This window comes from Cuculus canorus, chromosome 6 (assembly GCF_017976375.1).
Source record: "Cuculus canorus isolate bCucCan1 chromosome 6, bCucCan1.pri, whole genome shotgun sequence".
In the NCBI taxonomy this organism is placed as follows: Eukaryota; Metazoa; Chordata; class Aves; order Cuculiformes; family Cuculidae; genus Cuculus; species Cuculus canorus.
The window spans coordinates 25,630,867-25,646,126 of record NC_071406.1 but is presented as its reverse complement, the minus strand read 5'-3'; the positions used below and the strand labels follow the sequence as shown (position 1 = coordinate 25,646,126).

Genomic DNA, 15,260 nt, shown 5'->3' with positions numbered 1-15,260 from the left:
GACACGGTTACTCTGGGCTTTATCCACTGGGGCCTTGAAAGACTTCCAAGGATGGAAATAGTGCAACCTCTAACCTTTGGTTTGAGATCAAAACCTATCTCAAACATATTTTCATAAATGGTTTGGTATATTAAATTGATTTAGTGATCTAAACAGGTCTGAAATGTCCTGAAGTAGAGAAAGACAAAATCCTTGACATAATTTTAAGAAAACCCCTAAGTTTAGTATGGATTTTCCATCTTCCAGTGTCTGCAGGGACATGGAGCTGGACTTGAAGTAGAAGGCTCTGTCCAGTTGGCTCTTTCTGCGTACTATTGTCCTCTGCAAGAATTATGTGCATAATGTGATGGGTTCTCAGAACTTTCTCCAGGTTTTCTTTCTGATTATATGTTGCCAATATGTCTGCTTGCATAGGTGGGGTTTTTTTTCCATAGGAGTTGTTCCAAGCTTAGCATATCATGCAATAAACCAACCTGTGCGCCAGCTTTTGGGTTAGGTTTATATGACTAAGGCTTGGCCAGGAGCTTATACAATGCAGAAATGAAGGGAAAAAGTCTTCTGACCAGCAGTGGAGCTGTGTTTTCCTTTATCTTCTGATGTAATTGATGAACTAGATTTGTCTCTTGGGTTAATGAGTTGGACTTCTAAGCATACTGAGATTTGGATTTGGCTGCTCATGGAAAGAGAGTAGTTGGTCCAACTCTTACTGAGCATATTTGCACAGTAAATGTAAGCACTTAACCTGTATGGCACAAACTCACCTCTGGGGCTGGAAGTACTACAGAAGACTGATAAAAATCCCAAATACTGTGCAACACGATACCCTGCTACTATATTCACTAAAAACAGATTGCATGGTATATGACTTAATCAAGAAGCGCCAGTTACCACCAAGAAAACAGGTATGCAAGAAACACATTTCTTTTTCCTGTTGTAAATAGAAAAGGTGGTACAGATGATGCTCTTACAGGATTATGCATGAGATATATACTGCATATCAAAATTACCTATCCATTTTAGACCTATGTTATTTTAAACCAGCCATACTTCATTTAAAATTGTAGTTGTTAAAGGGTAACTTACTCTAAATCGCAGAAAAATCAGTTCAGTACCTCTGGATGCGCTTAATACAACTTCTTGGGTACTTAAGGGAAAAATATAAGCGTTGCTTACAGTGTACTTAAAACTTCTTTTTTATTGTTGCAGGTTATTTTAGTATCTGCTAACAAGCTGACTCGCTATATAGAACCATGCCAACTAACGGAAGATTTTGGAGGATCTCTCACTTATGATCACATGGATTGGTTAAATAAGAGGCTGGTTAGTTTTTGGTTTATCTTTTTTTCTTTTTACAAAATACGTTCTTGAGTCATGGATTTTTATTTGTGTAGAACTGCGAAGCATGTAGAAATTCAGATGTGTAGTAGTGGGGTTCAAATGCATAAATAGTCTTATGATGATAACCAATACTGGATTTGCTCAAGGGATGGTAAAGCAAATGCAATCAATTTGTTGAACCAAGTTCCTTAGTGTAGCTGTATTGTAGACCCTCACTGTACAATAGCTTGAGTGTGTGGTATAGTTGCTACAAAGGGAAGTTGTTTGGCTGCTGATAAGAGAAATCCAAAACAAGGAGATACTTGGACTCTGCAGATCCTTCAAGGTTCTCTCTTAGGCCTTAGTTACTGTGGACTGAGAGCCCCATTGTAAGCCTTCCTACACTAAAACTTCTGTCAGTTCAGTTTCCCCAGAAGATACGGGGATGTAGTAAATGTCTAGGAGCAAATAAGTCCCATAATCACTAAATGACACAAATTGTTTAATCAGTTATTGGTGTGCATAGCACTCTACAATGTTTTTAATCTGTTCTTAATTGATACCTGTTTTTCATTTACTTAAATTTAACTTCGAAAAAAGTATTTGGTTTTCAGTAAAGTGGCGTGTTCCTTTCTCATGCAATCTGTTCTTAAAAAGCTTATCTCTATATAGGATCTCCAGGTGAGATTCTGGACAAGTAATATTCCACAGCGTGTCCCAACCACAAATAAATTTGAGGGCTTACACCATGTGTAGCATGTTTCTTTTTTGCTTATTTTCAGCAAATTGTGTGTTCAGATCCAAGGGCAGAGAGAGCATCATCTGCTGTGCAGCTTTTTTCCTACTGATCTTTCTATGCACGCCTGAAGTCCATGCATTAGGTCAAGGCAGCTTGTTCTCTGCCTGGAACTGGAAGTGCCTGGACACAGGGGAGGGAAGGCAAATATAATGTTGTTGTTTTCCTTCATTTCTCTCTGGTATATACAAATCTGGCTTCTGCCAGATTATTCCTGCATTCATTAAAATTCATAAGGCCAGCGCTTCTACTCAAGCTGGGACTTCTGCTTTATATTTGTTCAGACTGCAACTGAAAATTTCTTTTTCCTATATCTCCTCTCTTACCTCACTTCACTTGGTTTTTGTATTAATGAAGAAACTCCTCCATTGCAGCTCCTGAATTCTGAAACTAGACAAGAAGGCAGAAAGGTTGTTTAAAGTACTAGCAGGAAAAAAGTTTACTACTATTAATACATTTTAATTCTATGGATTTGTTTTCCTTTTGTAACAACTGAATTTAGCTTGTGTTTTATAAACAACTCTTATAAATTGGCTTTTAAGAGCTGTCAGCCTTGTCTTTTTTTTTTGTTTTACCTGAAGTGTAAACAGTCCTAGACAGGTTAAGGAAGGTTCATCTGCAGGCTACTGATGCAGGCTAATCCATTAGCACCAAAAAGACCTGAACGTTATTGTGCACGTCCCTTATGGCACCAGATGGTGCTTAGTTCTGTTACAAAAACAAAACTAAAAACCAAAAAACACTCTCTGAATTTAGGTATATTGGAATCATCTGATCGATACCCAGTGTCTAGCTATAGAGGCCTTGCTGTCTGTAATCAGAAGCCCCTGTATTCATACACTGTATAGGAGTATATCTTTCCATATAATACATCTCTCTTTTAGCTTAGCTATTAATTATAGTATAGCCTGTATTATAGTTGTGAAGATTCTAGCTTTTAAGAAAGTTGACTATTTTAATCCATTCAAGTGACCTTTTAGATGATGCTGTAACTTGTCTTGATTCTCTAACATTATTCTTAAGATTTACTTAAAGGCTTAAATGCAGATGTTGAGTAAACACGTGCATAATTGATTTGGACTATAAATTTGCTTAAAGACTTTCTCCCTTTGTAGAATAGGAAGTAATGCATAGAGTTAAGGTGGTGTTTAGTCTGAACACTCAGAATCTGTATCTTGTAGCCTGCTACTTTTTCTACCCTGCCATATGAATGCTAGAAATAATTACATTGGGTAAAGATTGAAGTATACTAATAGAACTAGAGGATAAATTCGTAGTCATGCCTTCAATACTGCCACTTATATAATTTACATTTGTTAAATTAAAACTTGTCTCTTGTTTAGGTATTTGAAAAGTTCACAAAAGAATCAACGTCCTTACTGGATGAGCTTGCTCTAATTAACAATGGAAGTGATAAAGGAATGCAACAAGAGAAAGAGAGGTTTGTGGTTTGCTATTTGAAATCAGTGCTTTTTGATTATAACTTTCATTGGGAATCCAAACAATATTGAAAATATGGAATGACTTAAATATTTTCAAATGTGTGAAATTCTGAAAGTAGACTACAAAAATCTATCAGCTTGTCTTTAGATGGATGCTCTTTTGACTATTGACTGATTACATGTGGCTGTTTTGATACAATCAGTTTAAAAAATGAGGCTTCAGGGAGTGAGGAAAGAGACATAGTCTCTTAACAGCATTGGGTAGCTCTGGCCTTAGTTCAAGTTTAGTGCTACTGTAGTACAAACTAATAACATGATGGTTACTTCAAGTATTATAAAGTCTAATATTATTAACAATGTGATTGTTTCTTTATTCAAGATCAGGAGATTTGAACTTCCTTCCATCAGTTGATCCTGAGACAGTACTGCAGACAGGTATAGTAAATAAAAAAACTGATTATGTTGGTTGATAAAGTAACATTATGAATTTCTAAGCCCAAAGTGAAAGCGCAAATTTTTCTTAGCCATCTTCACAATGTAATAGGCTTACTAATTAATTTTTTCTTTACTGGGTTAAAAAAAGTGATGTTAAATAAATGGAAGAACTCAAAATGTGTCTTTTTAAAGATAATTTTTAATAATCCTCGTACCATCTTTATGGTTTTAGTACAATTAATTAATTTAATTTTGAGAATGCATTGAGTCAATATGGTGGCCTTACAGAATGAATTTGTCTCAGTAGCCACCAAATGGTTACAATACAAATAGCATTTTCCTACATAATTCTGATAATTTGCATCAGCCTAGTTCCAAGCTGACCATCTGTAAAAGTGAAGCATATGGTCTTCTAATTCTTAGCTGCTTAGACTCTCCCTTCAGTATTAAACAATTTGAGGTTCTTTGATTGAAATGATTTTCTTTAGGGTGAATATCCTATTGATGATAAAGCATATTAGGCTGTTGATTTAGACTAGAAATTTGCTTAAAGACTTTTCCCCTTTGTAGAATAGGAAGTAATGCATAGAGTTAAGGTGGTGATCAGAGTCTGAATGCTCAGAATCTGTATCTCGTAGCCTGCTACAAGGTAAGGTGTGGATCGTATTAATATTTGCCACAGAACTGCTGGCTTTTCATGCCCTCTGTGTAAAATTTTAGGTTAATTAGGATAGCATTGTTTTAGTTAAAAGGTGAAACAATGGTACCTTACTGTAATCTTTTAAAGTTTTTAAATTATGAAGTGTTTGTAGACGCTCTCTAGATTTTAGTCTGGTTGTGTAGCGTCCTCTAATGGTAAGATTTTTGGAAAAAAACCTTGAGTTTTGTGCGAGTAGATGGCTTCCAGGAATGTTAGTTTACATGTATTATATATTTTCTTAGTTATGACATAATGAATTATTTTTTTTTTGAGCTATGAAGTTGAACGACTTTCACCAAACTATGGGAGTTCCTAAGAGGCAACCTTTCACTTTGTTGCATTCACTGTATTGATAGTTTGAGAATAAAAAATTAAACTCTCCACAATAAAACTTTCCTATCTCTTAAAGGTAAATGTGAACGAACTGAGGTTTTAGATAAGCCTTCTGTCTTCATCATTGCAAGTACTGTTGCTTTCACAAGCTACAGATCCACATATAAAGTATAGTTCTTAGAATTGGATAAGAATCTAGTTTTAAAAAGTACTTTTACCTGGAAAATGTTAATCCTGGACTGCTGAAACTATACAATAAAACTTCAAAAATATCCCAGCAGAACTATGACTTGTGAAAGCCTTTAAGTGTGTTTGCCCTGCAGCCATCTGTGCCTATCTGTAGCATTATAAAGATGAAATCCGGTATATTTCCGTAGTATGGCAACATGTATTTTCATTCTTAAGACATGTTTATTTCACAATAATATATGCTGTGTAATTTAAAGTTCCTTGCTACAATCTCCAAAGCCTTTGGAATTTTGGTTGCATTAGTCTGTTTCTGTATTTTCCTTGAGGTGTTGCAATTACTATTCTAGTGGTACTTTTTTTTTTACTATTAGTGAACTGACCTGTTACCGTTTTAAGACCTGCAGGATTAATGGATGTAGAATTTGCAGATTTTCACTTTTACACCAACAGTCGCTTGGTCACCAAATATTTTTTTTTTTATTTGCTAACTTATTCATTGAGCTTTTGGGGAACAGATTCATGATTTGGGGTATATTGGTAGTATACTGTTTACATCCTGAAAACTTCACCACAACTTAAGAATAACGTTCTCCAAACAGTTTAAACAAAGGATTAAATAGTCAAAACTTAGTGGTTTTGCATATATGAAAGTCATTACACTCTAAAGAGTCTGTACCCTGATATGGTGCTTAAGAGAAAAGGTGAGAAGTGAGAAAAAATATTGATCAAAGTACTTAGCATTCAACTCTACTTCCTGTGAAAGCTTTGTACATTTTATAAAAATCCTGAAAGGTAAGAGTTTGTTTGGTTTGTTAGTACTTCTAGATCGTTCATTTAGTCTAATAATATGAATTGTTTGAGAGTAGTATTTCAGATGCCACATAGTATTTTGAAGTACACTGGAATACTTACAGGTGTTCTAGATTCAGGACTGTGCTTTGCAATTGTTTCTTTAATTAATGCTATTGTCAATATGGAGGTTAAAGTCACAGTATGTCTTTTATATATCTAAAGTATACCACATGATTTCTACCTTATTTTATGACTAATGCAAACCCACAAACTGTGGCCGGTGCTCTGCCTGAAGTGGTATCGTTAAATGTGTCCAATGCATGAAAGATCATTTGCTGCAAAAATGTACCATCAGATGGTCTAAAAGGAGGCATGCTTACTAATTTTTGTGGGTTTTTTTGATTTCTAATTTTTTTAAAAAATATAAATGAACTATATTAGTATATCTATTCTTAAAGGTCATGAGTTACTATCTGAGTTACAACAGCGTCGATTCAATGGCTCAGATGGAGGGGTATCCTGGTCTCCAATGGATGATGAACTACTTGCTCAGCCACAGGTCATGAAGCTATTGGACTCACTCAGAGAGCAATATACCCGCTACCAGGAAGTTTGCAGACAACGTAGCAAGCGCACACAACTAGAGGAGATTCAGCAGAAGGTAATGCAGGTAAGCCTGGAATTATTCTTGAATGCTCTGAGGCTGAGGTTTGACCTCAAGTCCCAGACGATTTCCTGTGAACGTAAGAACCTGAGGTGATCATTTCATGCCTCCTTCCACTTCTCAACCTGAAATGTGCTGTTTTCACTTGATACTTTGCATTGTGGCTACTGTGATGACTTCCCAAAGGTGGTTGTGGTAACATGGAGGCAATTAGAAATGTGCTCTCTTGCTATCGTACAGAAGAACCTATGCGTTGTTTCTTTCTTGGATACTGTGGCAGTGTACCACTACCCTGTCAAAGGATCAAATGCCTGACCTCTTGGCAAAGAGAGGAACATTCACATATGAGACACGTGACTCTAATTTTGCTTGAGAGTTGGAAACCTTCCACTGCCTATCTTGTTTTAAGTTCCTTTTACTGAAGATAAGCCGCTTCTTATTCCTTTATTTGTCTACTGCTTCATGCTTTAAACAAAGTTAAAAGTGATTAAACTCTGTATTTTAAGGCTACACTGACCAGAATGAATACAAATCTTCCTAATCAATCATGTTAAAGGTCATACTGAGTTGGTTTGGTGCTTTGGAAACAGGCATGTAATTAGCACTTTCAACATTTTCTCAGCAGAGTCTCAGTAGAGAAGATTGAAGAAATGGAATTAATTTATTCCTCTTGTGTTTATTACTTTAGATTTATGTTTTTAAGCTTCTGTATAGTTTGAATATGCATAAAATGAAATGGTTATTGCTTTTAACCTTTCAACATTGACATTTCTAATGCAGGAGTGCAAATCAAGTATTTTCCCTTCACAGCCTTCCTGATATGGGTAAAGATAAAAACTAATCAATCTTGTTATTTCTAGGAGTGAAAATATGAATCTACTGAGGTGGTAATTTTCCCTTATGTAGTCATTCAGTTTATTATAAAAATATAAAAAAGCAAATGTCATCTTTTGATATTTTGAGCTAGAAATAATAAAAATATGAAAATAGTACCATATAGAATATATTAGAATACGGTATAGAATATAGTACATCTGTAAGTAATAATCAGGTGTGATTTTCCCTGTGTTTAAAGTTATAGTGGTTGAACAAGTTGTGCTGATTGAAATGAGATTTATAACATACTTTGGCAAACTTAGATTGTTACTGCATTTAAGTAAACTTTTTTTTTTTACTGAGGCATCAGACTCATTTTGCAATGTTTGTATTAGAAATGGTTATTCATTTGCTCTGTCTACACTATGGATATTGTGTAGTAAGTGAACTGAGTCCCAGTACACAGGGAAAATGTTTTGCTGTTTTACTGGCTAATCAGTTTTGAAAAGTACATATGAAAGCTCTCTAAATGAGATACAAATGTATGGGGAAAACTTACTAAACCTAGAAATCTATTTAGTTTTCTTTTGGTTTATGGGAGAAAATTGGAGTAACAGAAAAAAAGTAAGATGATGGTCTGGGGGAAAACCAATAGAGGCAAAGTTCCATAGAATTTATTTTGCTAAAGCAAGCAGAAGTTGCAGTGTAACATTCGTGCAGTGTTTTCAGTTATAATGTGAGTGTACATAGTTTTCCTCTTGGGTAGCTGATTGGTGTCATGTGTAGTCTTTTTAATTGTCTTGATTTCCTATTAGCTTCCATTACGATTACATTCCTATTTCATTCTTCAAGTACTTTCTTATATTGCTAACCACTCCTGGCTAGCTTTGGTATTCTTGTTTCATTTTCACTGTTTGCTGGTTTTGCTTACCATGAACTGCTTAGTTCTTACTCCTGTCTCGATGTCCTCTTATCCATAACCACCTCTCTTCTCTTGTGTCGCCACTCTTCTTTCTTTTCCATAGTTTCGATTCCCTTTCCTTAGTCTTCCATTCTGCAGTGTAAAGAGGGCAGTGATTTCCAGATGTTTTCCAATGAACGGTTCTACTGCTGACAAACAACTCTGTACATTATGATAAATTACAGTTTTGCCCCCTCTTAGGCAGAGATACTAATTACTATTTTTCTAATCTTAATTCACAAAAATTAATGCCAGGCCTTGCAGTAGTCTAGTCATTAAATGTTTTAAAAAATATTTTATGAAAATAACATTGCTTTTTTCTCTGAGTCCCTAGTGAGTCTTCTCAGGTCTGTCACACAAGAATGGCATTGTACTGTGCTAAGCAGTTTCAGAGGCAATGCAGCAGCTGCTGGGAACTTGTAATGGGGAGTTCATCTTGGTCAGTGAGGGCATTACTAATGATGAAAGTAAGGAAGACCCAGGATGCTTTTGGAGCAAAGAATATATGCTCTGAAACAGTGCTTCTTATGGGTGGAAGGTAGGCAAAAAGGAGGAGTGGAAAGAGACAGACATGATGACTGAAAGGTGAAGTGAGTTGAGTGACTCTGTGTTGATGATGGTCATTCGTGATTACTATTGCAATGTAGCCTAGCGACACAAGGAAAATGGTCCAGTTAATGCCTTTTTCATTTCTTAACGATTGTGGTGTTAAATTGTGTTGTATATTTCCTGAAAATCTGTTTCATGTTCTGTGATCTTTGTGTAGAAAGAAGTCGCACTAAAGAGAGGAAACTAGATTCCTATGCCTTTTTGTTAAGCCTCAGAATATGGGGGTATTCCTGCATTTCCTTATTTAGGACTCCAATAAGTGACTTTTGCATTAGGTTTCTTCGGGGCTGTCTCTTTCTTCTAGGTATTTAAAAATTTATCCTAAAATTCTGCCATAGATATCATCTAATAATTCAAATTTGTGTATAAGGAAATCAAAATTTGAGATACTCTGCTCTGCTTTGAATGATATTAACATCAAATTAAATAGTTTCAAAATAGTAATAATAGTAAGAAGAAGAAGAAGAAATCCAGTACTACAGTCCAAAACAGTGACTCTGCAAAGATTTCTGCAAAGGCAGATCCTACGAGATGTGGCAGTTTAGACTCTGAGAGGCTTCTGCTATTTGAATAGAGCAAGCTGAAAGACACAGATATATAAAATACTAAGACATTGTGTGAATTTGTTTTTTCAAAAAGTGCATATCCTGTACTTCAGTGTTAATATATTCAACAAAATAAGAAGAAAACTTGCAGGCTGATTATAGCTGTGAATTTTAATTCACTTGGGCAAAAAAGAAATTTGAACATGAGAGTTCTGTTATCAAGAAGATTGTGCTTCGGGTTCTTGTATGTATGTGACAAGTGCTAGCTGCCACCAGCTTTCATGGAGCTGGCAGGTTAAAGTTAATGAGAAGCAGTTTCTATTAAAGCTTTTGAAGATCTGAATGGTGGATTCAACAGCAAGACTTCTACAGATCCTAAAAAGATTTTTTGTTTTCATAAATATATACTTTAAAATATTTCTGCTTACATTAAGGTTCTTTTTATACCAGTTTTCATGTAACTGATTTGCTACTTTATTTTTGTCATCTTTACTCTATTGACAGGTAGTCAATTGGCTTGAAGGACCTGGATCAGAACAGCTAAGAACCCAGTGGGGAATAGGTGATTCAATTAGAGCTTCGCAAGCTTTGCAACAGAAACATGAAGAAATTGAGAGTCAGCACAGTGTGAGAACTTCCCATTCCCTTTTCAAGTAGCAAAATAATTCAAAGTACATAGGGTTATGAGCAATGTATTTTGGTTTTCTGGAGTTTCTAGGAATTTCACGCATTGCTTGATTTTATGGGTTACAGAGAAAAGTACCTGAGCAGTTCAAGAACTTAATATGTATATATAATGACCATATTATTTATTTTCTTTTCACATGTAGAAAATACTGATTTTTATCTATGGCTTTTGATTTTTATTGTTTTACTGTTATTATGTTGAGCAGGAGGGGCAAATTTCCTTTTTTCTCCCTGCCAAAATGGCTGAGAAGTCCTGTACTTCTCAGGTGAATAAGTTAATATTTTTGTCTTTATTAATCTACAGTTGCTAGTAGCTGAAACTGGCTTAACACATTTATTGATCAAGACTTAATGTAATATTGGAGAGACTATTTTGTAACTATATTCACTTTGATGCCTTGGCTTCTAATTTTGAAGACTTTCTAAGGTTTGGTAGAATTTTGTCTTTTCATCAGATAATTAAATATAATTGGGATATGATTACTTCATGTTCCCAAAAGGACTGTTGTTCACAGTGCTTTTCCTCTCTTCTGACTTTTCTTGAAGTAGGCATTGACAATTCTGTCCACGTTTCCTAAGTTCCCTTCACAATGATGACAAAGAAAATAGTCACCGGGTTATAGTTTTTCTGAAGTAATTTGGAAAACAGTTACTGAGACCTTTAGTCTGAGTAATACTGTGCCCTAGACTACACTGGTTCTATTGACTATGTCTCTACTAAGTACTGTTTCCTTGCTCAAATATAGAATTGTGTGTTGTAGGTGCCTGTGTTTGGTCAAGTGAATCCCATATCTCCTGTCTTATTGCTTTAAGCTCTTCAAGTAATATCCTACTCTGAAAAACAGTACCTGATAAAGCGTAAAACATCTTACAGTTAAAATCATAGTTGAAAAGAAAAAATCACCTGCCTATTTCATTGACAAATGCTTTTGAATATCTTTCAGTCATGCTAGCACCTCAAACTAATAAGAGAAAACAAGATTGAATATTCTTTGTTCTCACTTGGATATTTATAACCCAACTATCCTTTAGCTGGAGCTAAAAATAGTCCTGGAAATTACTGAAATCCCACATAAGTTTGCAGATAGGCCTACAGTTTGCTTATCACTAAAGCACTGACGAGATGGAATGCTGCTTGGTTCTCAGGTGCTGGAAGGAGTTTGTAAAACAACAGTCTGAAAAATTAATATAACTAAAGAAGTAAATGGGAGACCACTGGTTTACCTTAAATTTAGATGCCTGTGTTTTAAATTAAAGCCATTTTTGGACAACAACACTCAAAATGTACTTTGCCTTTTTCTTTGATTTTTAAAAATTGTGTAATAGCTGAGCATACTCTTCCTCTTTCATTATTTTTCTATTTTTTTCTTAATTGTATTCACAGCTTGTATGCTTTTTTCATTGTCTCCTGTTTATTTCTGATTATATTACTTCAGTTTTGAAGACACTTGTATAAATGTTGAATTTGTTTTAGAAAGAAGCTTTCTCATTTCGATTTACTCTGATTTAAAAAAAAATTCTTCTAGGGTTGGTTCTTTGTTTTGGTTTCTTGCTTGCTTGTTTTGGGTTTTCATTTTTTTTGTTAGCTGTTTTTGTTTTCATTTTCTGAGTGTTCTAGATGAGCAGTATACTAGACCTGTTATTTTTGAGCAAATGTTTGCCTTGTCTCCATGATTTTGAGCAGTCATGTGCAGGTGTGCTATCTAAAGGTAATAAGAGTTATGTTGTGCAAACTGAATTTATTGAACTGAGATATCTACAGTACGTGTGTGATATATTAAGATTTTTTTTGTATTATGTCATCTTAGTTGCTCTTTCACGATAGATGAGAGATTTATTCTGCTCTTAAATTTTTGGCTGATAGGTAATTTGACTTTTTAATTGCTTTCCCCCTCCTTGCATCTTTTCATAGTCTGTTTCTTTCTATGAGCAGATGGTAGAGGGAGCTTTGAGTAAAACAGAAAAAATATTGAGAATGTGGATGTTTATACTTTATTTGCGTGCTTTGTAAATAAATGATGCAAAAGCTGAAGGCATAATTTAAAAAAATTGTGAACATCCCAGTAAGTGTGTCAAGAATACTAATTAAATAAGATATTGCAGGCCAATAGATGGTGCTGTTCTGTAGTATTAGAAATGCATAAGGCATTTGAAGGTCACTTTACTGTAGGCCCAAATAAAAGCTGTTGAGCAAACATGTTTTGCTTTACACGAATCTCATGCATGAAAGATATGAATGTGATCTTGATATATCAAATTTTTAAAAAATCTCCAAAAAATTGTTAAATATTTGAACTATTTTCTTTTGTAAATATACCACCATTACAACATACCAAGCTCCTGTGTATATATTCAGTAATCAAAGTACTTGAAAAACAAATTACACATTTTTTCATTGAGTATTAAGTTTATTATTAAGTTTTCCTTAAAAAAGAAACAAGGATAACTTTCAAGTTTGTGTACATAGGTGCCCCATTTTTTTCAAAGATGGAGATTGGTTCCACTTTGTCAACAGTAATATTTTTCTAGGTGCATTAAGAATATTATTGCTTGTTTCAATCATGTCACTGAAAATAACACCTAGGATAGTCTTATGAACAGCTTTTTGTAAATAGCTTGCCACTTGGCAAAAGGTCTTTTGTTTCAGTAGAAACTGGAATTTCTCTGCTGGTTCAGTAAAATAGTGGGAGATTCTGCTGGGTGCTAGTGGCCATGCCTTGTAATCTTCATGTATTTCTGCACCGTTTGTTTTATACTACAGTGTATGTATTAAAATGTACTAAGCACTTTGGGAAAATAGGAATGTTTTTTTTTCTCCTGTGTGAGATTTCATAATTATAATGTAAGCTGTAGTAAGTTCTTTTTTCAATCTAATTATTTGTTAGCCTGCAGTTAGATGTATGCCATTTTAAGAGAAATAGAATGCTTGCTATTATTTTCATGCTTAATTTTCTCGTGTTTGTAGGAGTGGTTCGCTGTTTATGTTGAGCTTAATCAGCAGATAGCAGCTCTTCTAAATGCAGGGGATGAGGAGGACCTTGTGGAATTGAAAGCATTGCAGCAACAGCTGAGTGATGTGTGTTACCGGCAGGCCAGTCAGCTGGAATTCAGGCAAAATCTATTACAAGCAGCTCTTGAATTCCACAGTGTTGCCCAGGATGTAAGTTTTTCTTTTAAACTTTTCACAGGCACCCCTATTACAAATGTTGAATACATTGGAAAAAAATTTTGTGATATATCTTACAGTTCAATAACAATTGTAATAAAATGGTTGCTACTTAAAAAGTTGCTTTTTCCCCCTCTTGGTATTTTTTTAAATATTAGGTTCCTTGCATTATTTGAGCTACAATTTGGTATACTTTTTATAGTCAATTTTTAAACTGGCATTTATTTCTATCTTATACTTGTCTAAAAAAACTCAAACGTTTGGCTTCCTCTCCTCCTCCATGTCAGTATGTATGATCTTGATATTTTATAGGTAGATGGGTCGTTTATCTTTCATGAGTTTAATTTCCTATTGATGCCAAGAGAAATATCTAAAATGGCAGGTTTCCAGATGCTTAGAAGATTGCAGACCTATCACCTGAAGCTCAAGACTTCTTTTTAAATATCAATACTTATAATAAAATCATAGAATGCTTCGGGTTGGAAAGGACCTTAAAGATCATCTACTTCCAGCTGCCCTGCCATGGGCAGGGATACCTCCCACTAGACAGGCTACTCATGGCCCCATCCAGCCTGGCCTTGGAACACTTCCAGGGATGGGGCATCCACAGCCTCCCTGGGCAACTTTTCAATGTTTTACCTCCCACATCATGAAGAATTTCTTAATGCCTAGTCTATTTTTGCCCTCCCAATTTAAAGCCATTCCCCCTCATCCTATTGCTATATGCCCTTGTAAAAAGTGCCTCCCCAGCTTTCTTGAAGGCCCCTATTAGGTCTTCCTGGAGCCTTCTCTTCTCCAGGCTGAACAACCCCAACTCTCTCAACCTGTCCTCATAGCAGAGGTGCTCCAGCCCTCTGATTATCTTCACCGCCCTCCTCTAGACCCCTTGCAACAGTACCATTTCCTTCTTATGTTGAGGACTCCAGAATTGGACACAGTACTCCAGGTGGTGTCTCATGAGAGCAGAGTGGAGGGGCAGAGTCACCTCCCTCACCCTGCTGGCCACACTTCTTTTGCTGCAGCCCATGGTATGGTTGGCCTGCTGGGCTGTGAGTGTACATTCCAAGGCATGTTGGGCTTCTCATCAATCAGCACCCTCAAGTCCTTCTCCACAGGGTTGCTCCCAATCATGTCGTCTCCCCATCCTGTACTGAAACTGCTGATTGCCCTGATCCTGTTGTAGGACCTTGCACTTGGCCTTGTTGAACCTCATGTTTTTCATTTTAGTTGTCTCAGCAATTGGATGGCTTACTGGGAATGTTGTGTGTAGATGTAGCGCCAGCAGATGGAGCATCAATTCAACAAACTTTAAAACTACTGGAAGAGAAATTAAAAAGTGTTGGTAAGCAAAATATTTTGGTTTCAGATATAACTTTCTAATGGATGCATTACAGGGGAAAGAAACAGTAATCCCACCACCTTGTTTGAAAAAGACAGCAGAAAAAAATATCTGTAACTGGTAGCGAAGTAGTGCTCCACCAGGCTACCTTTGACTTGCTTATGCTGTCTGCTTCACAGTAGTTGTATCTGGGAAAATGATCTGGAAACGTTTTCTTTAAAATGTTTTGCATATAATATATATTTGCTATATACCATTATCGCGCATTTGATCTGTAAACAAACCTTCTTCCCTCTTCTTCTAATCATCCTTACTGTCTTGGGACTATAGTACTTAGATGATCTTTTTATCTCCAGAACTGACCTCTTAATGATTAAGATAGTTGTTTACTGTTTTATAATGCTCGTACTGAATGTTTCTGTAGTAGCTTTGAATGCATATGTTAATAAAGGGCACATTTAAAGTTGTT

The 15,260-nt window shown here is 35.6% G+C and overlaps 1 protein-coding gene across 5 annotated transcripts in view; it reads left to right on the top strand.

Moving 5' to 3' along the window:
- Positions 1 to 15,260, top strand: part of SESTD1 (SEC14 and spectrin domain containing 1) — a 50,447-nt gene that overhangs the window by 25,892 nt on the left and 9,295 nt on the right. For 4 of the 5 annotated variants that reach the window (XM_054069870.1, XM_054069871.1, XM_054069868.1 and 1 more), the window contains 7 exons: positions 1,207 to 1,320; positions 3,457 to 3,554; positions 3,935 to 3,990; positions 6,463 to 6,674; positions 10,104 to 10,226; positions 13,252 to 13,446; positions 14,680 to 14,794. In XM_054069870.1, the coding sequence (XP_053925845.1) occupies positions 1,207 to 1,320; positions 3,457 to 3,554; positions 3,935 to 3,990; positions 6,463 to 6,674; positions 10,104 to 10,226; positions 13,252 to 13,446; positions 14,680 to 14,794 (913 nt within the window). The remainder of the gene's footprint in view (positions 1 to 1,206; positions 1,321 to 3,456; positions 3,555 to 3,934; positions 3,991 to 6,462; positions 6,675 to 10,103; positions 10,227 to 13,251; positions 13,447 to 14,679; positions 14,795 to 15,260) is intronic. The other variant, XM_054069867.1, reaches the window with a different exon arrangement.